Here is a 25656-nt window from a genome sequence, read left to right on the forward strand (position 1 = left end):
TATTAATATTAATAAAATAGTCTACAGTAATCATCTCAGAGAGGCACAATGAAAAATCACCAGCCTTTGGAGTCAGACAAACCTGGATTTTAATCCCTACTGTTACTTACTGGCTCTGTGATTGTGGCCAATATTTTAACTATCTCTTTATCCATAAAGGTGAAATATATACTCTACTATGTAAAACACCCAGTAGAAAAATTCTGGTTAAACACGACCTGTTGAAAATACATGTTTACCTCTGCTAATTCCTGAAATTCCATTAAAATGACAGGAACAAGAAAGGAGGGACAATTACAAGGACAGTAAAAGAATCATGTCATTGGAATTACTTTGATCTTTTCATACAGTGTCATTAGATTTTCAGCAATGACAATGAATCAAAGCCTCTAATTCTGAGAAACTGCTGTGTAGGCTGAAATTCTACATATAACCAAATAGGCAAATATAAGAGTTAGATAAAGATATCTTCAGAAATATAAAAATTTTACCTCCTAGGCACTCAATTTCTCATAAAGCTAGTGGTGTCTTGTGTTTCACAAAAGGAAGAGTAAAAGAAGAAAGGGTGGGGAGAGGAAGAGATCCAGGAAAGGGAAGGCCCAACACAGGAGTTTAAAGGAATCCCCAATAGTTACCCCAGAGAGATTTCCTCTGAAAAGAAGAAACCCCAGGGCAACAGCTATACAGTCAATCTAGGGGGCATCCAGGACAAACTGGAACAGGAACACAAAGGACTCCAGAAGGGACATCTCTAATAAAAATGAACCAACTGGAACTTTTCTGGCTGCAGGGGGCCCAGGTTTGATCCCTGCTTAGGAAGTTCCACATGCCACACAGTGCGGCCAAAAGAAAAAAAGAACCAACTGGTATGTTTGAGTATGTTGGGAATGAATCAGTGATAGATACACAGAAAAAAAGACACCAATTTTTAAAACTATTTTTTAACTCCAAAGAAAAAGCTTTATAAGGAAAAATAATCATGGCATAGTTCAGCTGTGAATTGTAGTTATAATCACACTGTAGGCTCTATTAATTAAATCTCAAATTATGACAAAACTATACTGGGAGAATCAAATAGGGGAAGTATATATGGAACAAAGGCTATAAGGGTGCTAAATCTCCCCATGTATGAAATTAACAGATACCTTGTTTAGGAAATCGAGATGTTAACAGCTTAAGCATGTTACTTAGAAACATGGACATGATGACCTGATCCCTTCCTCAAGATGCTATTCTCATCCTAAATAACAAAATAGGACAGGAAAAAAAATCCAGTTTCAATGGATCTTTTTATTTATTTAATATATCACCAACTTCATCTCCCTCCGTACCAGTAATTGGAATTTCATCTTGTTTCCATGCTGAGTGGTGAAACAATGACAAAGCGAATCAGAATAAGCTACTTCAGAAAGAGAACTAAGCTAACACAGCCCACTTTGTTTTAACAGGCGTAATATAAATATATGTACTCAAGAATGCATAACGGTTTAGTCTCTAAGAAATTCAAATGGGATCTTGAAGAATGTAGGCAATTTCCAGGTACAGCAAAGGTGAGCTGAGATGTTCTGCAACTGTTTGAGGGTTCCTGGCGCTACATCCCTTGGCTACTAGCTGATTCTTGACAAAGGGGAAGACATTAGCTAATGCCAAGCAGAGATGCAGACAGTGCTATGTTGACTTAGGGGCTATGCACAGGAACCAAAAGGCAGAAAAGTACTAAACACTGCTGAGAGCATCCACTCCAGGAAGGACTTTACCTGTTTTTGAGAGAACACACACACGGTCAGCATTACTATAAGATCCACTAAGCCAGATCTGTTCCCTCCCATCTTCCTAATAACATAGCAGTTCTTCTCTAGGATATATGGCCAGGAGTTGAGTAACTTCTACATTCTGGGCCCCAGGTATACTAGTGTGCAACCTCTTTGAGAATAAAGGTCTTCCCATCTGGCCCTCCCCACATCAAATGGAACCCAGGAGCTTTACTGGACGTTCCTCCATTTGTACTGCCCATGACTTCTAATGACAACACTACCACCTACTGTCTCCACTCCATTCTACTTAACTCTTACTGCATAAACCCTGTCATTCCTCCAAATAAGCCAAAAACATTAAAGATCCTCACCTTCCAGGAGCTCTAAACTGGCACCACCCCCAGTGCTCACATGACTGACTTTATCCTCCGTGTTCCATTTGGCACAGCAAGTAGCAGTGTCTCCACCACCTGTTGAACGAAAGCCAAATAAAAAGGGGAAAGGAGAGAAGAGAAAACAGACTGGCACCAAAATTATAAGGCACTGTGCTCTCAAGCCCAAAAGCTGATAACCCCCCAACTCCATCTCATTTAGAGGTTTCTCCATGAATCATATACCCACTTAGCTCTCAAGATCCACCCAGCACCAAGGAACCTAGGAAAAGTTAAGTATCTCTCCTCTACTTTCCTCTGATCTTCTGCCAGCTCGCATGGCATTAGCTTTGTACCCTTTACCTATGATGGTGATGCAGCCCCTGGAAGTGGCTTTCACCACCTCATCCATAAGGGCTTTGGTTCCTCGAGCAAAAGCTTCCCATTCAAATACACCCACAGGTCCATTCCACACGATCTGCTTAGCCCGAGCAACAGCCTCAGCATACTTCTTACTGCTCTCAGGACCACAGTCCAACCCCTAAGAGGCAGATTTAAAAAGAGAGGATGAGCTACCAAGAAAAGCTACTTAGAGGAACAAATACCACACCTCCACCAAGACCAGAACTCAAGGCTGAATACCAGAGTGTCTTCTAGAACTAAAAGATACAAGATTTATTTCATTCTTTAAAATTACAAACTTGTTCATATCCTTTATGGAAGATCAAGTCTAAGGGAAAACCTCAAAAGTTATTTGATAAAAACATTTTTAGCCACATTATTTTATGATTTTAACTAGTTCAGTGGTTTTCAACTAGGGTCAATTCCACCCCTCCCTAGGGAACATATGGTAATATCTCAACATTTTTGGCTGTCATGATTTAGAGGTGGTAGGGAGTTGCTACTTGGTATCTAGTGGGCAAACAGTCCTTAAACATTCTACAATGCAACAACAGCCCTCCATAACTAAAACTACCTGAGATATCAATAATTCCAAGGTTGAAAAACACTAAACTAGATCAGTGGTTCTCAAACCTTGTGGTGCATCAGAATCACCAGGATGGCTTGTTAAAGCACTAATTTCTGGGCCCTACTCCCAGAGTTTCTGCTTCAGCAGGTTGGGAGAGGGGGCAGGAATTTTCAGTTTTTAACAAGCTTCAAAATGATGCTGCGGTTCTTGGAAGCACACTTAAAGCCACATGCCTAACAAAAGGACAATGACTAAGCAAAGCAGTATGTCAACATTAACAATTTTCTACAGATATTAGAACGATAACAAATGGAGAGTACTACAATCAGCTATTTAAATAAGTCCTGAATATACATAGATTTTCCCTACTTATAATAATTGTACTACCTTAATGTTTTCATATACAAAAAATTTCTTATACAAGTTTCTAGACAGAAATAATAATATTTAATCCAACATAATCCAACAGAACAGCCCAAACTATGAAAGTACATAGCATCATTCACAGCAATCAGTTAAGTACTTAATAAACATTAAATAGATGAAGAAACAAAAAGCAGTTTTGCCCTCACTTTTCAAATGAAAAGTCTTAGCAGCAATCTGATACCACTGCTTTTGCCCCATGGACTCTCCCTGAAAGAAGGGCTCACTGCCATATTTGGAGCACTTCCTTTAATTTTTTATTGGTTGAATGAATGATACCAAAATGTATTTGTTCTCTCATACTACCAACCACCCAAGTGACTCACCATCCAGCCAACAGGTATGCCAGAGGCCACAGTGGCTTGGCCAGTCTTGGCATTCTCATCAAACTTATCAGCAGTGACAAAGTCAACAGGCAAAGTAATCTTCACGCCATTCTTGTCAGCTTTGGACATCAGGTCTTTGACAATCTTGGATCCCTCTTCATCAAACAGAGAAGTGCCAATCTATATAGGGAAGTCAAGATGATGAAGATCAGCCTATATACTAAGAATGTGGTTACCTCACAAAGCAGACAGTATGAAATACAGCACAATATAAAGGAATAATTCTAAGACAAAAGAAAAACAACTTGCAAAATAAATAAAAATGGGAGTTTTTAGGGCTCATGCCATAAGCTAATTTCCTTTTTAAATTTACATAACCTATTTCTCATGGAGAGCTATTTCACATCTACTTGGCATCGGTTTCCTACCTCCATGTTGTTGAGCACCTTAAGGAAGGTAAAGGCCATTCCACCACCAATGATCATTTCATTGACTTTGTCTAGCATATTACTGATCAGCTGGATCTTGTCCGCAACTTTAGCTCTGGAAGGGAAAGCAAGAATCATCACCAAAAGAACAAAGGACTAAAGAACTGGTATTACACAAAGCCTGAGGTTTTATATCAAGGGACAGGAACAGAGAAATGTCCCACAAAGTGACAAAAGTACTGGCTCTCAGCCTGGTGCTCTGTGAAGACCTATAGGCGTAGGATGGGGGGGTGGTGGGAGGAAGTCTCAAGAGGGAGGGGATATATGTATACTTATAGCTGATTCAGGAGAAGGAAATGGCAACACACTCCAACATTCTTGCCTGGAGAATCCCAGGGACAGAGGAGCCTGGTTGGCTGCCATCTATGGGGTTGCAGAGTCGGACACGACTGAAGCCACTTAGCAGCAGCAATAGCTGATTCATGTTGTTGCACAACAGAAACCAACACTGTTATGCAATTATCCTCCAATTTTTTAAAAAAAATATTTTTAAAAAGTACTGGCTAGCTTTGCCCTATGTTTCTCCAACACCAAAAAGCCAATCCATTACTAAGAAATCTTTTTAAGGTGTGGCTTTTGGCCAGGAAGGGCTTAGAAGACTTGCAATCATCTAAAGAAATCACAAGTTCCAAACAGATCTGTTTTGTCCCTCTTATGCCCCCAAATCAAAGGTCAAGATTAGTAATTATACTTGAGAAAGGCTGCTAATTGTGGGATCCCTAAGCTCACTGAGAACTGTCCTAACCCTAAAGCAGGTATCAAATTACATACCAAACAAATATACACTGAGCAAAAATAGACAAGATATTCACACTCTTAGGTCCATGTTTAGTTGCTGGAACATTTGCTTTATGGCATTCATTATTCTATTGGACCACTTGATTCAACATATTGGTTGTGGGACTTCCCTGGTAGTCCAGTGCCTAAGACTTTGCCTTCCAATGCAGGGGGTGTGGGTTTGATCCCTGGTCAGAGATCTAATATCCCACATGCCTCATTACCAAAAAAACAGAATGTAAAACAGAAGTAATGGTGTAATAAATTCAATAAAGACTTTGAAAATGGTCCACATCAAAAAAAATCTTAAAAAACACTGAATACTTACTCTGTGCCAAGCACTGTTCTAGGTCTTTAAGAAACATAAACATCACTGGGCAAAAGCAAAGATCCCCACCCCCTTGGAGCTTATATTCTACAAAAGGGAAATAAGATAATAAACACAGATATACCTTTCACCTCCCTGTGAGAAATATACATATCTAAACAGAAGAATAACAAACTCACTTGAAGCACCTTTAAAATCCTTCACATAAGTAATGGCTTGCCTTCCACAAATATTCCTATATATCTAAATCCCACTTAAATAAGCAAATCACGTTGGACTTATTTGCCTCTTCATTCAATAAACAAGATGATATCTACTCTGTAAGAGGCCTTATGCTAGGATTTGTGAAATGTAGGTTCAAAACAATAGTGATGTGGGAGAATGGTTAGCAAGAGACTACTGATCTCTGACTTGTAAAGACTGATCACCACCAAGGGTAAAAATGGATTAACTGCTTCATACAAAAACATACACATACACACACAGAGAGTGAGAGGGAAAGAGAAAGAATGAAGAGATTCAACATCTAAAGAACATGGGATGTTCTATACATCAAATACCCTGTTTCTTCAACAAATCAATAGAATGAAAATAATAAGGGAACTATTATAAAATAAAATATACCTAATAAAAATGCATAGACTTCATCTGGATCCTTATTCAAACAAACTGACTATAAAAGGCATTTCTGAAATGATGGAGAATTTTTGAATACAGACTGGGTATTAGATGACAGTATTAATAATAAGATTATTAAATTTTGTTAGGTGTAACAGGTGGTTATTTAAAAGAAATCTCAAGTTAAGAGATGTATACAGAAGTATCAGAAATGAAATTATATGATATCTAAGGCTTGCTTTCAAATACTGCTGACAAAAAAAGGATTAGAGGACCGATGAAACTGGATTGGCAAAAATGCCAGTAATTATTAGAACAGGGTAATAGGTACCTGTGAGTTTATTATACTATTCTTTCAACTTCTATAATGTTTGAATGTTTCTACAACAATGTTTTGGGTTTTTTTCTTTTTTTGGCCACACTGCATGGCTTGTGGAATCTTAGTTCCCTTACCAGGGGTAGAATCTGGGCAGTGAAAGCGAGGAGTCCTAACCACTGGACCACCAGGGAATTCCCAACAGAATAATTTTTTTAATGAAATGTAAATTCTTCCCCTATATTGTTAATGTTCTCAGGGACACTACATTGCAAGAAAGGTGGCCAAAAAAACCCCTCTGTGTAAACTTCCCCCAAATAGCAATTTTAGGCAGAGTCCAAAGCCTAATCATAAGCACTAGGTAGCACTCACTCCCATATTCCAGGTCTAGGGAAGGACTGAGAACAAAACTCAAGTCCTAGTCTCCAGAGAAGCAAAGATCAGAGGCTGACCTTTATAATCCAGTGCACAAGAGTGACAATGCTTCCAGGACACAGATACAAGTACCTACCTTAACTATTTTTAGGACCCTCAAACTGGGCTCATGAAGCCTAGAGAGCAACTATGCTACCTGAAATTGACACCCAACTCCAGAGTCAGCTTTCATAGGGAAATGCTGAGTGTGTTCAGTCCCATGGGAAAAAAATACCCTGCTCATAAAAGGGTCAGGAGCACCTAGCCATAAAGAGGCTGCTATCTAGATAGTCATGCCAAGTGACAAGATCTTATCCAAGAAGTCCCAGGTCTCTGTCCCTACTTTATCACCTAAAATGTATCCTCCTAGTCTCTTGACCTACACTTCTGAAATTTCTACTTTTAACTAAGCCAGTAGCATATCACTATTCAGAGTACTTTTCCCCATAGGAAAAAATATAAAAAGGTATGGGATCTGAAAAAATGAGTTCCAAATAATATATTCAACACATATAAGGAGGTTTTCATATCTGAAAGGCTCAAGTGCTTCAAAAAAATTGTTAGATGAGCAATAGTGGGCAATAGTGGATCTTTCCAATTCTTCCCCCCAGAACCATTTTCTATCCTTTCTGGCCCTGTTCTCTGTCCCAGGAGGCTGACCTGCATAGACTGCATCAAGGAGGTCCTTTGCCCTCTGACGTCCAGCTGGGTTACAGCCCATTGTGGGTAAGAGGGGATATGTCAATAGGACATTAAAATGAGATCAGAGTATCTATTTCCCTGGCTCTTTCCCTGCTAGATGACTATCCTCCATCCTTTGACCAAAGGCTATACAGTTCTTATCAGAGGTCCATCTCCACACAACTACCCTCTCTGGATTCTGGTAACCATCACTTCCCTTTTGCCCTTCAGGTCTAAGGATGGTGATGATGGTTTCCTCAGATGACTGCACTATCCGTTTTGTGTTTCCCTAAACCCCAACCACACCTTTGCAGATACTCCCTTTATTAAATTTTCCTCAGTCACCCAGTTTGATTGTGCTAATGACAATAAACCACCCAATTTATGGCCTCATGCTTGTGCTCAGTCACTTCAGTTGTGTCTGACACTTTGTGACCCTATGGACTGTAGCCCACCAGGCTCCTCTGTCCATGGGATTTCCCAAGAAAGAATACTGGAGTGGTTAAGCCATTCTGTTCACCAGGGGATCTTCTTCACCCAGGGATTGAACCCACATTTCCTGAAGCTCCTGCATTGCAGGCAGATTCTTTACCACTGAGCCATCAAGGAAGCCCAAGTTATGGCCTTACTAGCAGGTAGGCTCAGATATTGAAGAAAGTGGGGAAAACCACTAGACCATTCTGGTATGACCTAAATCAAATCCCTTATGATTAAACAGTGGAACTGAGAAATAGATTTAAGGGACTAGATCTGATAGACAGAGTGCCTGATGAACTATGGACGGAGGTTCATGTCATTGTTCAGGAGACAGAGAGCAAGACCATTCCCAAGAAAAAGAAATGCAAAAAAGTAAAATGGCTGTCTGGGGAGGCCTTACAAATAGCTGTGAAAAGAAGAGAAGTGAAAAGCAAAGGAGAAAAGGAAAGATATAAGCATCTGAATGCAGAGTTCCAAAGAATAGCAAGGAGAGATAAGAAAGCCTTCCTCAGGGATCAGTGCAAAGAAATAGAGGAAAAGAACAGAATGGGAAAGACTAGAGATCTCCTCAAGAAAATTAGAGCCACAAAGGGAACATTTCATGCAAAGATGGGCTCAATAAAGGACAGAAATGGTAGGGACCTAACAGAAGCAGAAGATATTAAGAAGAGGTAGCAAGAATACACAGAAGAACTATACGAAAAAGATCTTCACAACCCAGATAATCACAATGGTGTGATCACTCACCTAGAGCTAGACATCCTGGAATATGAAGTCAAGTAGGGCTTAGGAAGCATCACTACAAGCAAAGCTAGTGGAAGTGATGGAATTCCAGCTGAGCTATTTCAAATCCTAAAAGATGATGCTTGAAAGTGCTGCACTCAATATGCCAGCAAATTTAGAAAACTCAGCAGTGGCCACAGGACTGGAAAAGGTCAGTTTTCATTCCAATCCCAAAGAAGGGCAATGCCAAAGAATGCTCAAACTACCACACAATGCACTCATCTCACACACTAGCAAAGTAATGTTCAAAATTCTCCAAGCCAGGCTTCAACAGTACATGAACCATGAACTTCCAGATGTTCAAGCTGGTTTTAGAAAAGGCAGAGGAACCAGAGATCAAATCGCCAACATCCGCCGGATCACTGAAAAAGCAAGAGAGTTCCAGAAAAACATCTATTTCTACTTTATTGACTATGCCAAAGCCTTTGACTGTGTGGATCCGAATAAACTGTGGGAAATTCTGAGAGAGATGGGAATACCAGACCACCTGACCTGCCTCTTGAGAAACCTATATGCAGGTCAGGAAGCAACAGTTAGAACTGGACATGGAACAACAGACTGGTTCCAAATAGGAAAAGGGATATGTCAAGGCTATATACTGTCACTCTGGTTATTTAACCTATATGCAGAGTACATCATGAGAAATGCTGGGCTGGAGGAAGCACAAGCTGGAATCAAGATTGCTGGGAGAAACATCAATAACATCAGATATGCAGATGACACCACCCTTATGGCACAAAGTGAAGAGGAACTAAAAAGCCTCTTGAGGAAAGTGAAAGAGGAGAGTGAAAAAGTTGGCTTAAAGCTCAACATTCAGAAAACGAAGATCATGGCATCCGGTCCCATCACTTCAGAGCAAATAGATGGGGAAACAGTGGAAACAATGGCTAACTTTATTTTGGGGGGGCCCCAAAATCACTGCAGATGGTGACTGCAGCCATGAAATTAAAAGACACTTGCTCCTTGGAAGGCAAGTTATGACCAACCTACATACCATATTTAAATACTGAGACGTTACTCTACCAACAAAGCTCTGTCTAATCGAGGCTATGGTCTTTCCAGTAGTCATGTATGGTTTTGAGTGTTGGACTGTAAAGAAAGCTGAGCACTGAAGAATTGATGCTTTTGAACTGTGATGTTGGAGAAGACTCCTGAGAGTCCCTTGGAATGTGAGGAGATCCAACCAGTCCATCCTAAGGGAGATCAGTCCTGGGTGTTCATTGGAAGGACTGATATTGAAGCTGAAACTCCAATACTTTGGCCACCTGATGCAAAAAGCTGACTCATTTGAAAAGACCCTGATGCTGGGAAAGACTGAGGGCAGGTGGAGAAGGGGGCGACAGAGGATGAGATGGTTGGTTTCATCACCGACTCAATGGACATGAGTTTGGGTATACTCCGGGAGTTGATGATGGACAGGGAGGTCTGGCGTGCTGCATTCCATGGGGTTGCAAAGAGTCGAACAAAACTGAGTAACTAAACTGAACTGAACTGAACCAGGTATAAAACACTACTTAAAGCATGATCTTGAAGAGTTCTCTGTACCCGCCCAGGATGGCCAGGAAGGGTCGCTCGGGGCTCTCCAAGGCCTTGGCAAAGTAGTTCAGCTCCTTCTTCATCAAAAAACCTCCAGCCTTCTTTGGCAGATTTACTCCTACCATGGAGCTAGAAAGGAACAGAGACATTCAAATTTTAGTCAATCCTTAGCAATTCTCCCAATTCTAGAGGCCTTCTCCTTATCACTAAAATACTTTCACTTTTGAGACTCCAGGACACCATGGTTTTCATCCCCAAACTACAACAAAACACCTAAGTACAAGATAAGGTTTCTGGCTAATAATGCAGGATAAAGGAGAACAAGTGAAAAGCAATTACCTCAAGTAGAATTTAAGATACCCAATTAATAGTCTTCAGGCCAAGGGTTTAACCACAATAAATTATCAGCTGGGCGATGACAACAGGGAAGGATTCCTCAGTTTGCTTCCTACTGATAGCCTAAGACTCTGCTCCCACAGCAATCACAAAGGGAGAGAGCTCTCCATGAAATATCCGAAGTAAGACAGAACAACATCTTCCTAAAGCTCGACAAAATGTTCCACAATCCTAAACATTTTTTACTTTTATTTCATCTTTAGATCAGGGATACCCAACAAGAACCACAGTTTTATTTGTAGCTCCAATTAGAGATAGAATCCAAAAAGATCACAATACAACACAGAAATTTCCAAAACCATTCCAGAGCTTTGGCTGTTTAAGTAAACAGAGAAATAACGCTCTCAGTTTGACGATGAACAAAAAACTTTTAGTACCTGTGGGCTCGGTGAGCAGTGCCAAAAGCATCATTGACATAAACATCCCCTAGCTTAGAAAGTGAAGCTCGGAAGGCTTCTATTTTGGTTGGCTCAGCTTTAACCTGAAGAAAAAAACAAAACAGGGAGACATTGATGATTCCAAAGAAACTGTAAAAGCATTTCATACCAAGAGTCCTCTTCAACATATCTAAAGACCCTGAGTTGGCAGGATAGCAATTTTCAAAACTAGCAACAGGATCTGTTCTTTCTTCCAAATATTCCAGACCTTTTGCTCATTTCTGTATGTTTTTGCTCTCCTTTGCCTTCCCTCAAATTGCAAGCCTAAGATTCCTGAATCACAGCTTAACCTCTAATCACATCCCACTGGTCTCTCTCCAGCTCCTAGGACAAAATACAAATTATCCTTCTCTCTCTTTGACTCACTGCTTCATTTTAACACATTCTCCTTGTAAAATTTAGGATTATACTTGAGTCAAGCTGCTAGCTGCCAAGACCTTTCTGCAAACGGAAAAAAGCTCTCATACATATTTCTCATGAAAGCAACAAGGACAAGCTGGGACAGAGAAGGCAAATGGAAACCTGACAACAGAAAAGCACCTCAGAAAAAGGAGGTAATTCATATAGCTTTCCCTGGAAGTTAGGCATCTGAGAAAACAATACACTTCTACAAAAAAGATAGAGGGATAGAAAGTTGATGTCAAACATATGGCTTTGAATGTCAGCTCACTATCCAGGGATACTACCCTTTTCATAGGGGAAAGAAAGCAGGACAGCAGAATAAACAATGAGTCTCCAGTAGGAAACAAAGCAAAGATGCATAGAAAGCCAGATGAGGGGGATTATGGCAGAGAAGTGTCAAAGCAGATGTTTAGTCACTGTCCACTCTCATTCTCCTATACATTGAAGTGAAGGAGGCTGTCACAAAGAATGGACTTTCCTCTAGGGGCCCAAAGAATACAGGGGCACTAATGCTAAAACTGAAGTGTAGAGCCCCCATAATCTCTTTAGAATGGAATATTATCTGCCAACGGTGACTGCAAGATGTGTAGTCATGAAAACACTGCCCAAATGGCAGGAGACCTGGGTTCTAGGCCCACGTCTGACACTAATTTACTGTGTAACCTTTGTCAAGTTTTTCTCTATCCTTTCCTATCTATTAAAAAGGGAAGATAACTTCTCTATTTAAGAACTGTTCATGGGAAAATGACACAAATTAAAAGCTATCTATGAAAAAGGTATTATAAAAATTAATAATAATCAGAACCTATTTCTCATTTTTTATCTGCCAGGAACCAGAAGGAAGAGAATGCTCCTAAAAGATAATGCAGGTATCCTGCATAAAGGAAAAATTTCATGCCTCACTTTGTTTTTTATTCACTTTGAACTTATGGCTGGTTCCAAAAATTTCAAGCATGAAAAGCCACTGAACACTAAATGTAAAGTAAACTACCCACAAAGACATAGACTAGCACAGTTGGTTCATCACTTACTGTATATAATGTTTTGCCTCAACTTGCTTCCTGCCATTTCTAAGCCTAAGAGTTGAACAGCTTGAGTTTCAGTCTAAAAGGGCACCAAATTTTAGGTCAGCATTTAACTTCTACTACTGTAGCAAGACCATGCCAAAGGCAAGATATGGCAAGACCTGAGCCTGCAGTGCTAAGAAAAGAAACTGCTTGAAAGCAGGCACTCTGATGACCTTAAGAAATGTCAGAAGCGTAACAGGAGATTGAGATGCTTGCCTCAGAGCATCTTGTTCCCCAAGATACTAAAGACATTAAGAGTAGAAAGTATAAAAGGTGATTTCTGATCCCCTTCTTATTTCTTAAGATAAGGAATGACAGGTACCTTCATATTTAAAAAAAAAAAAAAACCTAGGTCTCAGAAAGGCAGTTATTTCTGGAGTTATTTCTCCACTGATCTCCAGTAGCATGCATGCCCAGTTGTATCCAATTCTTTGTGACCCTATGGACTGTAGCCCACCAGGCACCTCTGTTCACAGGATTTCCCAGGCAAGAATACTGGAGTAGGTTGCCATGCCCTCCTCCAGGGGGTCTTCCCCACACAGGGATCAAACCCAAGGTTCCTGCACTGGCAGGTGGGTTCTTTACCACTGAGCCACGTGAGAAGCCCAGCTTCCTTTCTATGAATAGGCAATTTCAAAATCATCCTCAAAAGAGCCAGCTCTATCATTTAATATTTAAATCCTGGTTGTCAGGTCACGGTAATCTACTTTGTAGGTATCTATGGTTGCCTTTTAAATTTTTTTTGGTTTTTTCCCCTATGGCTGCTTTTGTACAACAATGGCAGAGTTGAACAGTTCCAACAGAGACCATGTAAGGTTGTGACTGACCGTCTGACCCACAAAGCCTAAAATATTTGTTGTCTGACCCTTTACATAAAGTTTGCTTATTGATGGACTGAGCTATATATCAAGCCCAGCAACAGTACTACTACTTCTAACTTTAGTCAAGTAACTACCTTTCTGAGACCTAGGTTTAAAAAAAAAAAATGAAGGTACGTGTCATTCCTTATCTTAAGAAATTCAAAGAAAGATCCTTTACACTTAAGAAAAGTGCCTTAAACGCAAGGTAATATCATGACCATCATCTACCTAACTCAATCAAATGTTCCAAATAGTCCCTTTCCACTTGACTTACGAAAAGTACTTTTTCTGGTCACATGATTCTTTTATAAGAAAATCCCAATGATATCAAATTTAATTTACTGTCTTAAAAGTACCAAGCTCAAGCTTTAAGTTAATTCCCCTTCTAAAAAGAATACAGATTATTCTTCCATAATACACTAGGGCCTGCTGCTTATAAAAACTGTTCTAGCCTTGACAAAAAAAAATCTAGAAATGGCTCTGCTGGAGGAACACCTGGTATATCATGGATACTCACTACCCACAATCACCTGTGAATGTCTGCTCTCAGCACTTGGGAACGACAGCCTACACTCTGATAGGATATTATCATATACTATTAGAAAAATACATCTTCATATATCAAAGGCCAGGTGTGTAACAAAGGGACAATTAGAAGCAGCATGTTCACCAAATACTCTTACACCCAAATGGTGTTCACATCTTTCCAAGCTATTTCAAAAACCACTTAAGCATGATGAGGAGGGCTTCCAGGGCTGGCAATATCTTATTCTCTGACCTCGGTGGTGGTTACACAGGTGTGCTTACTTTGTGATAATTCATCAAGCTGTGCATTTCTATATGTATTTCAATAAAAAGGTGTCAAAATAAACATGAGCTTCTTCTATTCTTCAATCACAGCCTCATATATTCAGCCCTCCTCACCCTACTAATGTCAAAATCACAGGTCCTACCTTGTTCCCAGAAGCATCTTTTCCCTTCCCTTCTTCCTCCACATGAAAACGAAGGTTCTCCAGCAGGATGACAGACCCAGCAGCTGGGTCAGCACAAGCCTTCTCCACTTCTGGGCCCACACAGTCCTTCAAGAACAAAACATCCCTGGAGAGATTATGACACAGAAACACTTGAACAGTCTGAAAGTTAAGAATCAGCAACAACATACTTGACAACATCTCCTGTCACAGAGTTGACAAGAGCCTGAAACATACTTGCCCAGCAGAGATTTGAGTTCTACAGCAACTGGCTGCAAGGAGTACTTATCAGGCATGGGGACACCATCAGGCCGGCCCAGGTGGCTCATAAGAACAACTGACTTGGCTCCACTGTCCAAGCAGTATTTGATGCTTGGAACAGCAGCCTTGATCCTGCAACCAAGAAGAGACAGCAAGTAGAACAAGGCTACTCCTAAGAATTAGTGAGAACTATTTTATTCATGGCCTCATAAAATATAAAGCCTTTCTTCTCCAAATTCCTTCAAATCTGTCAGCAACTCAGTGATGGTCCTCAGGTTCATATGTAAGGGAAGAAATTAATAGGATGTCAACCCTCTATCTAGGGTTATACAATCTCATCATGTTTTGCACCTTGTGCAGAAAAAAATTAATATAGCAGGACTGAAACTGCTGTCTTCAGAAGGATCTGCTTGCAAGGTTGGCCCTTGGATGGTGTCTGGGAACTTGGCTTTTGAGCTGGTCCTTCAGTTCTGACAAAGGCTGTTCACAGTTCCTAGATCATCTATACAAATAGGTTTATATTCAACACCTGCTTCCCTCTAGGAGTAAAGAATTTTGGTAGCTGCTGGGCAGAGGGTACCTATGTGATCAACTCCCAGTAAAAATCTTGGGAGTTGAGTCTCTGAAGGGCTTTTCTGGGCAAAGATATCACACACAATTACTGCATTGTCACTGCTGGAGAAAGGAGCACACTTAGTGTCATGAGAGGGAGAAAACATGGAAACCTAAGCATGGATTTCTCCAGATTCTGCCTGTGTCTCTTCCGCTTGCTGATCCTGTCATGCATCCTTTCACTTGAATAAACTTTAGCAGTGAATCCTAGTGAATCAAACATGTGGGTGCTTTTAGGGACCCCTGAAACATCCTAAGTGTTTGACCTTGGAAGAAATATAAAATTCTCAAATCTTGAAACCATTAAAAGAAATTTTGGGAAAACTGAAAAAACGTACCTTTTCAGTACCCATTACAAAATCCTAAGTCACTTTTTATGTAGGAGAAAATAAATAAATTATATAAATGTGGTTTACATAATGCATTGTTTACTAAATTACAGTTTAATCAAAATTTTATTTAACTTTTTTAAACACTTCAATTTTTGTTACAAACCCAATACTAACTTTCCATTCTTGGCAGTATTTAAGAAATTAAACCTGATAACAAAGAAAATATTTATTTATTCAACAAATATTTATTGAATGCTACTTTTTTGTAGCAGCTACTATATCAGATTCTGAGACTACAACAGTAAATAAAATAATTTCTGCTCTCACAGAAGTGATAAGAACTATGGAGAAAATAAAGCAAGGTACAGTGACAAGAACGACTGGAGAATAGTGGTGGAGGGGATTTTAGAGAGGGTAGCCAGGGAAGGTCTCTCTAATAAGATGACATTTCAGCAAAGAATGGAATAATAAAAAGCCAAGTTATATTTCTAACTATCTTATGCTATTTGGCAGATATAAAAACTCAATTATACCAAATAAACAAGAAACCTTCATCAGGTACATTTGCCCAATGAAACCAAATTAATCTTTGGCACTTTCCCTTAACAGCCAAGTTCTATTATTTCTAATGCTTCATTTTATTTATCAACTCCATGGATTTCTGAAAATGAAGATCTACTCAGACTTGTTTCTCTGCTTTCTACTCATAAAATACCTTGATAGGCATATTTCTAATCTTTTATGTATGCTGCAGAAAATAACAAAAAAGCCAAGAAGTGTCAGAGATGGCTTATACCTTCCACTATGGTGCAGGAGGGATGTGCTTGACAGAATGCCAGGCTCTATTCTGGGGCCAATATCTAAAAATGTTCTCGGTCTATACCTGCACTGTCCAACATGGTAGCCATTAGCCACCGGGACCTCCTGAATACTGGATATGTGGTTACCCAGATTGGTATGTTGTCTAAGAGTAAAATACATATTGGATCTCAAATACTTAATACCAAAAAAGTTAAATGTTCCTTTCATTAATTTTTAATTAATTATATATTAAAATGATTATTTGGGACTTACTGGATTAAATATGTTAAAATTAAGTTAATCTGTTTGTTTACTTTTTAATGGGGCAACTAGAAAATCTTAAATTACATGCGGCTTTTATTATATTTTTATTAGACAGCACAGGCCTAGATCATTAGAACATACCTTTCCAGCTCAAACCCTTCATTTAAAATAAAAATCTTTTAGAATCTAATCAAAAGCAAGAACAATATTATCACTTAAAATTTCTGCTTCTGAATCTAGGAGCCAAGACATGTGGAGAGCCTAAACAAGACATGTGGAGAGCCTAAACTGACTGAAAGTATTACTTCTGAAGTCTTTTCCCTTAAATCAGAATTCTCAAAAACTGATTTTATGGGGGCCAGCTAGAATAGGGGCTTGTAAAACTACATGCACAGTTCTTCATTTTGCAGGAAAGCTAAGTAACCTTAAACCTTGATAATCTTTTAAAATGTACAACTCCAAATTCTTCAAATTAAAAAAAGAGGAGGAAAAAAATCACCTTCTTAAAATGAATTTTTTTCAATTTCTAAATTGTCATAAGAAAGCAAACCAGATGGTGGGTTGGTTGAAAGCCAAGATCATGCAGCTTAAGGTGCCATAATTCTACAATAAGAATGGAAAACCATTTCATTACATATACTCAGACCCATGTACATCTTAAACCGAGCTCAGGGTATAGCAGGGACATTACCTCTGGTTGTTTGTTATCTGGTTGTTCTTCATAGGAACATTGAAGTCTACTCTGAAAAAGACACAAAGCATCAAGTTCAGAGCCACGATCAAATTATCATTCCCTCAAAGATTATGAGAGGCACTTTTAGTGAACCAGTTAAATAAGTGAAAGTTCAAAAGTCACCTTAAAAATAATCAGCAGTATTAGAAGATAGTGATTAGCCATGCGGAAGAGAGCGGGAGTAGTGACTTAGACAGGACACCAGAGGGAGCTTCAGGGGTTCTGATATTGTTCTATTTCTTGATGTTGGTGACAAATGTGCTCTTTCTGTGATAATTCTTTGAGCTTTTGATTTGTGCCCTTTTAGGTATGTATCTCACACTTTTTAAGAGAGAAATTTTAAAAAATACAAAATCACAGGAACAAGCCCTGAAGACCTGGAAAGCTGAAACTAGTTCCATCTAAAAAGATTTCTATATGGGCCCAGCATGCTACTATCTAATAATGGTGGTAGCCTGAAGGGTAAGTTTATAAAGAACACATCTGGATTCTGATTTCCCTGGTATTATTTCTGGGTCCAAATGAAGCAAACATTTCTCAAAAGAAAAAAAAACTGGAAAAATAAAACACACCAAGAGGGTATCATTCTTTTTGGAGAAAGTCTGGGACCTCAGGACCAGAAAGAAACCCAGTGTCCAAGACCAAGTTCACACAGTATCCTTCAAGCAAAACACAGTCAATAACCATAAGATAGCTTCTTTCTAAAAGCCTGATAAGACATTTTGCTGTACACCTGAAACTAACACAATATTGTAAATCAACTATACTTCAATTTTTTTAAAAAAAAAACTTAATTAAAAAAAAAACTGAGAGGAGAGGATGGAACATGTGACCCTGCCCACCTAACAAACAGGCAATCAGAAGAGAAGTGATCAAGACAGCACAGGCAGGGCATTCTCTGGCAGTCCAGTGGTTAAGACTCAGCGCTTCCACTGCCAAGGGTCCAAGTTCAATCCCTGGTTGGGGATCTAAGATCCCAAAAGCCACAGGGCACGGCACGGCCAGGGCAGGGGAAAAGATAGCAATTTACTGCAGTTTCCTTTCTTATGCAACTTCTTGCTGCTTTATCATTTTTAAGAACTTGTCATTCCTTCCCCCTTCTTCCAGACAGACTAGAACCTCAATCCCCTAGAAAGCAATGATGTGTGGTGGCTAGCTATCTGTAAGGTTTCACCTGCCAAGATCCTTTTTAAGTTGATTTCTTTCTCATCTACAGAATGAAGATGATAGTATCTACTTCACAGTTATTGTGAGAATTAAATGAGTTAGCGATCTGCAAAGTGCTTAGGAGAGTAACGGATAAACAGTGCCATAAAAGTGCTAACTATTATTATTCATGTGAGGACTTCTCCAAAACATGATTCTGTGATCTAAAAGGCACATCAACCATTACTAAAAACAGCTAGCAGCACGCACCAAAGGAAAACAGTGAAGGTATGACTGATTCAAAAAGACTTGTTGCTGCGTCTGACCATAAAGCTCCATCACTAGTCCTTCCTCTCTTAGGCTGAGGCTTGGCAGACAATTACGAAATCCTAAACCAACTAAGAAGACCACCAATTTCCTTATGTCCCCTAGGCCTGTACTCTACTTCACTGAAGAATAACCTTTCCAAAGATGAGTTGAAGGATTAATTCTATATTCAAATATTTTATTTAAAATCTTGAAAAATAAAAGTAGTAGGCCTCTGAAAAAAGAAACAGTCTACTTAATTTCAAGCTACTTGATTCTGATTCTAAGCATCTTCTTTAAATATCCTGAGCAAGGCTCTGAGCATTCCAAAGAGGATAGAGTATCTCATTACCATGGATCATTTTCCCCCACCCTCTGCAGCCTCCAAGAAGGCCACATTCAAAAGGGTTAACAGCAAGTGGCAGAGCACAAGCCACCCCTTCAGTGCTGTTCCCTATCCCAGAGCCATGACACAGAAGAAATTCTCTAGAAACACTCAAGAATCTATCTCATCTATCCATGCTGCCATGGCATAGCTTACTGATGAGAAAAGGACTTATACTTTCTTCTCATTGCTTGTGGATTACCTTCCCCCATCATCTCCTAGACTGTTAACAACAACTCTGCTTTTAACATCTCCCCTCTGAGGACTCCACCACAGAAACTGCTCTGGCCTACACATTTCACTTATCCTGTGTAAAATCTGCACCCTTTCCTTTTCTATTTCTCTTAATCCTGAGCTCAGCCTCAGGAACAAAGTCAGATATCACTACACACCACTCATATAATGGATGAAATAAAAAATGACATCAAGCGTTAGTGAGGATGCAGAGAAACTGATCACTCATATGCCCGTAGGAATGTAAAATGATGCAGCTGCTTTGGAAAACAGTCTGGAAATTCCTCAAAAGGTTAAGCATGTGTGCTAAGTCTCTTCAGTCATGTCCGACTCTTTGCGACCCACTGGACTGCAGCCTGCCAGGCTCCTCTGTCCATGGGATTCTCCAGGCAAGAACACTGGAATGGGTTGCCATGCCCTCCTCTAGGGGATCGTCCCAATCCAGGGACTGAACCCAGGTCCCTGGCATTGCAGGCAGATTCTTTACTATCTGAGCTACCAGGGAAGCCCAAGAATACTGGAGTGGGTAGCCTATCCCTTCTCCAGGGGACCTTCCCAGGAACCGACCTGGGGTCTCTTGCATTGCAGGTGGATTCTTTACCAGCTCAGCTACCCAGGAAGCTCATACCAAAAACTACTATTCAGCAATCCAAGGAATGAACGACTGATACATACAACAATATGGATAAATCTCAAGGGTATTATGCTGGGTGAAAAAATGCCATGTGTGATCCCACTTATATAACATATTGAAATAAAATTATAGAAATGCAGGACAGATTTGTAGTTACCAGGAGTTTAGGAATGGAGGGAGAGGGGCCAAGATGCTAAAGGATGACACATAGGGAGATCTTGGTGCTGCTCAAAGAAAATTAGTTTTGTATCTTGGATAGTGGTGGGAGTTACACAAATCTACACGTTATAAAACAGCAAAGAACTATATGCTTTATTCTAATGTCAACTTCCTTCCTACTCTTGATATTGTACTGTAATTATGTAAGATGTATCCAATGAAGAAAACTGGGTGAACACAGGGCCTCTCTATATTATCTTTGCAATGTTCTATGAACATATAACTATTTCAGAATGAATCTTAAAAATATTAATTTAGTTGTAATGAGGATATCAAATTTTTATCACCTGAAATCTCAGAAGTCCAGGCCCAGTTCCATTAAAAGCTCTCCAAGAAACCATTCCCACCCTTACTTCACTGTCCCTGATCAGGAAATAGGGGTATTATGGCTCTCTTAGAGGGCTTCCCTGGTGGTTCAGACAGTAAAGAATCTGCCTGCAATGCAGGAGACCCAGGTTCAATCCCTGGGTCAGGAAGATCCCCAGGAGCAGGAAATGGCAACCCACTCCAGTATTCCTGTCTGGAGAATTTCATGGACAGAGAAACCTCGTGGGAGACCACATGGTCACAAAGAGTTGGACCCGACTGAGCGACTAATAACTAACTGACTCTCTCAGAGACTGTTTTTCTTCTCTGCTGTTTTTCCTCCCTGTTTCTTCTTCCACTACACCAACTTGTAGCTGTTGCTTAACAAGTTACAACAGGTTAGAGAAAAACTGTGAGGTTTTTAAAAAATGGAGGAGGGAGAGCAAGCAAAAGGGAAGTGCTTCACCAGTCAGCAAAGGAGTATGACTGGCAACCTATGAAGAAAGGAAATGACACAACAAAATTAAACACGAAATTTACTCAACGTCTATAAAGTCAAATGGAATCCTAAAAAACTGAGGTACAACCTGGTAATTATCTAGTCAGAAATTTCTGGCTATCAGGAAGTTCCCTCAACAAATCAGTCAATTTCCCTTGGCAGTTCAAAGCAGGGGCCCTAAACATCACAGCTCCCTTTTGCAAGACAAAGAAAGGAGGCTAGTGAAGCAGCCACTACTCTGGAGGCTCCACTTCCGGAACACTGCCAGCAACCACTACATAAAGGCATTAAAACAAAAAGAAATTTGAGCTGACATGCAAGGCTACCTAGACTCTTGCAAAAAGCAATCCTACAATGTTCAAGAGCTACATTAATAATCTGGGGAAAAAGCAACTTCCGGTCCTCAAATCAGATAAGTAGAATTTATCCAGATTACAGGAGGAAACTATTGACTGCAACCTTCAGCCGACAAAAGGTCTATTTTAACCTGTCCTTGTTCACTACATCCAAGAATTTAGAGGATCTGGTTGGAAGCCAAGGAGACCCAGATTCTAGTTCTGGTTCTGCCACCAACTTGCTAATTCAGTGACCTTGATTAGGTCATTTTCCACCAGCAAAACAGGACTAGCCAATCATTTCAAGGCTTACAGTTAATCTGTGTTAAATGAAACTTTGAGCCCTGAGGCAGAAACATATTTCAGATTAGGTCCAGAGGGAGAAAAGATAAGCACCTCCTCCAGTCTCACTCTCAGCCAGCTCAGATAATTCCTCAAACCTGGGAAAAGAGGAGATAAAGCCCCAGACTGCAATTGTAGGAAGGTTCTCTAAGATATTGGAGAAGGCAATGGCACCCCACTCCAGTACTCTTGCCTGGAAAATCCCATGGATGGAGGAGCCTGGTAGGCTGCAGTCCATGGGGTCACAGAGTCGGATACGACTGAGCGACTTCACTTTCACTTTTCACTTTCATGCATTGGAGAAGGAAATAGCAACCCACTCCAGTGTTCTTGCCTGAAGAATCCCAGGGACGGGGGAGCCTAGTGGGCTGCCGTCTATGGGGTCGCAGAGTCGGACACGATTGAAGTGACTTAGCAGCCAAGATCTAGCTGCACGCCACTGTCCACTTGTCCTGTTTTTCATAAGGTCTATCCATCTTTCTTAAAAGCATCTGAGGGACAGACAGGGCCATCACCTAATACTAGGATGGCTGTGATTCCTACTCTGTTCAGATTGCAAAGGACTAGGTGATTTAGCAAAAGGGGACACCAGGTGTTTTTCATGGCCATAAGCCATTGGGTTCTTCTGATTATTGCCATAGCAGGGCGGAGAAGGCCACTTGTAAACTAATAGTGGCCATAATGAAATTAGAGGGAAGGGGAGAGCTACATTAACTTTTAGGGCATCCACAAAGTACACCAATTCACAGCACCTACCTAGTTTAAGCCTTAAGTAAAGGGAGATCCCCCAGTGCTTTCTGAATCCGTTAATATAGAAAAGTTGCCCTCTCTTGAACCAGCCCAAATTGGGAAAGGATCACATCATTCACATGCCTGCCCATCAATCAACCACTTCCCTAAAAGGACAAGACTACCCAATGCTGTCAAGCCCTTAAGCTGGCAAAAGCACCACCCTTGGATCCTATCAAGGTCAAGTCAGTTACATACCTAACTGAATTCCTGCAATTAGCTCCTGCCATACACGAATGTACACGTTACAAAAAGGAGAAATGTAAATACTCCATACATCATACTAGTAATTTTGGCAAACAAGGGAGAAGCCATGTGGCCAGGGATCCACATGTTTGTAGTAAGAGACCCCAAGGCAGGTGGCTAGCCTTCCCCACTTCTAATAGTCTAATATCCTGCTTCTCTAGCCACCTCTGGGAGTGAGGTTAGAGAACATCAAGAATGAGCAGCCACACCCTGCTCCACCATTACCCAGTATGTGTCACAATCCTGATGCAAAACCCAAGGCCTGTATTCTGAAGACACTACAGGGCGGCAGAGGCCTGTTACATAAGCTCTGCAGGGCCTCCTTCGGTGCGCCCCACCCTACCTCACCCTCCTACCCTCAACGCTTTAGTGGACTCTACTCCTGAACAATGGAATCAACATCCTCTGGGAAAGCTATCCCTTTGGGCAGGGACCTTAGAAATGTGGGTCGTTTCTCATTTGTCTGGGTGGTCTAGGGTGGTGGAGGAAGGAAAACTATCCAAAGGACCTTTCAAGGTCCCTTCACTGGAGGCCTAGGGATCTGCAGGCATCAGGTCCCACCTCACCAACTGAGAACTGTAGGCGACGGAACTGCCCTTCAGAAATAAGAAGAGGGCAAAATGGATCCCCGCAATCTGACCCTCCCATGGAGGATCCACCCCTGCAAAGAGCAAATTCGGCTTAGTTTCTGGGCTGGGGAAATGAGGTCAGAAACCGTTAAACCCGGGCAAAACTCCAGCCACAATGGTAGCCAGCCTCCCCCTGCTGGGCGAGAGCCCTAGGGGCCGAGAGTAGGGCTAAAGGTCACTTGAGGCAGGAGGGAAAGAAGTCGGCCCCGGCCAGAGAGGCTGCGGGAGAACCCCAAGGATTACCTCATGACGACCCGCTTCCCCTTCACATCCAGCTTGTCCAGAGTCAGCTTGTTAGAAAGCGACATCTTGGTAATTCAGCTGCTGCGAGAGGCCAGAGGATGAGACACCGGCAGAGAATGAGACCGACTCAGCGTCCGAACGCGTGGAAAACGCCTAGCACCTCGCGGGCCCGGTCGCCACTCCTCCCGCCCCGCCCCTTTCCGGCCGCTGCGCCCTGCTCTCGGCGCCCAGTGGCCGCTCTAGAACGCGGCCCGAAGGCGCCAGCTGGCTGCTATTGCACCGAGGCGCTGTCAGTCAGCGAGCGCGATTGTGGGACGTGCAGCTGCCGCCAGTCACGTCCAGCACGCAGCGAGCGGCTGGAAACTTTCGTGACGAGAGGCCGGAAGCGGTGCCGCGTAGCGAGCCGGCAACGGGATCGGAAGCCGGTTGGTGCCGAGGGGCGAACACGGCTCGGGTTCCTGCGGCCATACCGAGGGCAGCTGCAGAGCCCCGCAAACCCACGGCAGCCTGGGGGAAAACGTCACCCCACACCCCATGGAATTCCCGGCAACCCTATTCAGGATAGATGCAAATGACACCTCCTTGTGGAAATTTTCTGTTTTCCTGGCTCCCCCAAAAGGAATTCTCCATAAGACTGCTAAGGGCCTTTAAGAATTGAGACCTTTCAGAAGTTGGGAAAGGCCCTGCTTCTCCCTTCCTCCCCTGCTTACCTTTTTTTGTAATAAGTGCAGTGATCTGATTACAACGCAAAGCTAATGGCAAACACATAGAACATTTTTCACATATTAACTCACATTGCTCACAAACTCTCAATCCTCATTTTACAAATGAATGAACTAACGCACAAAGAGGTTGCTTAGGGTTTCAGGTCTTGTAAATGGTGGATTCAAACCTAGACAGTTAAGATGTAGAGTTCATACACCTAACTATAGTATAGTACAGATACCACTGCTCAGGACCAGGCACTGAGGTCCAACATACTTACAGAGTTGGCTGGAATGAAATAATCTGAGTCAGAAACATAAAAATTTTCCACATGGCACTCAAGATCTGGGTAAGATGTAGGAAATATTAATTCATAGTGCACTGGTACTAAGACACAAGTTCAAAGTTATAAGCATGCATTTCTTTCAATCCTGTCAATGCATATTTGGGAAATCTCCATGGAGTTATTTCTAACTGAGTCTGAATTTGAGACCCAGATGAGCCTGCTGGCCTCCTGGTTATCAGCTCTGCATAGGTTTAGCACTCATTTCACTCCACCTGGGTTGCTGTAGTAGTCGGAAGCAATTCCTTTTGCATAAGATAGAATAGCAACCAAGGGTATCAGCAAAGAAACTAAAGCATATAATCTGACAGGCTGAATTTAATAACAGTTCCCAATTATTGAGCACTTGCTCTATGCCAGACACTGTACTAAGGATTGAACATACCTGACCCATTTACTCCTCACAATAGCTTTCTGAAGTAGGTACTGTTATTATCTCTGTTTTACAGATGAGAACACGGAAGCTGAAAAAAGATAGGAAGCTTTTTCCACTACAGATTTGAAGGACCATCAAATAGGCAAAGATCCTAAAATGGGAAAGAGCATGAGACAACATAAAAAGTCCAACGTGGCTGGAAAATAGAGTTGAAGGAAGAGAGGTCTAAAATTATACTCATGAGGCAAGGCAAAGGGAGACCAGATCCCGTGGACTTAACAAACATGATAAAAATGTGATTTTTATCCTAAAGAGCTATGAGAAGCTATTTGTTGCGACCACTGTTACCTTGAATTCGTGGTATATAAAGAACTCTCAAAACTCAATGTTAAGAAAACAAACAATTTTTTTTAATGGTCAAAGGATTTAGTGTGTGCATGCTTAGTTGCTCAGTCTGTCCAACTCTTTGCAACCCCATGAACTGTAGCCCACCAGGCTCCTGTGTTCATGGACATTTCCCT

At 41.1% G+C, this 25656-nt stretch overlaps 1 protein-coding gene across 1 annotated transcript; it reads right to left on the minus strand.

Moving 5' to 3' along the window:
• Positions 1–1069: 1069 nt before the first annotated feature.
• On the minus strand, positions 1070–23860 carry PGK1 (phosphoglycerate kinase 1). Its single transcript, XM_068961948.1, has 11 exons — positions 23712–23860; positions 17357–17407; positions 14633–14788; positions 14378–14522; positions 11036–11139; positions 10272–10391; positions 4273–4387; positions 3845–4024; positions 2489–2666; positions 2126–2224; positions 1070–1757 (listed from the first exon to the last, which is right to left on the minus strand). Exons 1-11 carry the CDS (start codon positions 23774–23776, stop codon positions 1717–1719), a joined length of 1254 nt encoding a protein of 417 aa, XP_068818049.1. The 5' UTR covers positions 23777–23860; the 3' UTR covers positions 1070–1716.
• Positions 23861–25656: the final 1796 nt, after the last annotated feature.

This window comes from Capricornis sumatraensis, chromosome X, assembly GCF_032405125.1.
Source record: "Capricornis sumatraensis isolate serow.1 chromosome X, serow.2, whole genome shotgun sequence".
Lineage (NCBI taxonomy): Eukaryota > Metazoa > Chordata > Mammalia > Artiodactyla > Bovidae > Capricornis > Capricornis sumatraensis.

Excerpts from the sequence above, each read along its gene's own strand:
- PGK1 (XM_068961948.1), bottom strand. The coding sequence starts at position 23,776 with ATGTCGCTTTCTAACAAGCTGACTCTGGACAAGCTGGATGTGAAGGGG. Across the intron at positions 17,408-23,711 it reads GGGAAGCGGGTCGTCATGAG|AGTAGACTTCAATGTTCCTA; the intron begins GTAATCCTTGGG and ends TGTCTTTTTCAG. Across the intron at positions 10,392-11,035 it reads ACTGCTCACCGAGCCCACAG|CTCCATGGTAGGAGTAAATC; the intron begins GTACTAAAAGTT and ends GTTCCTTTCTAG.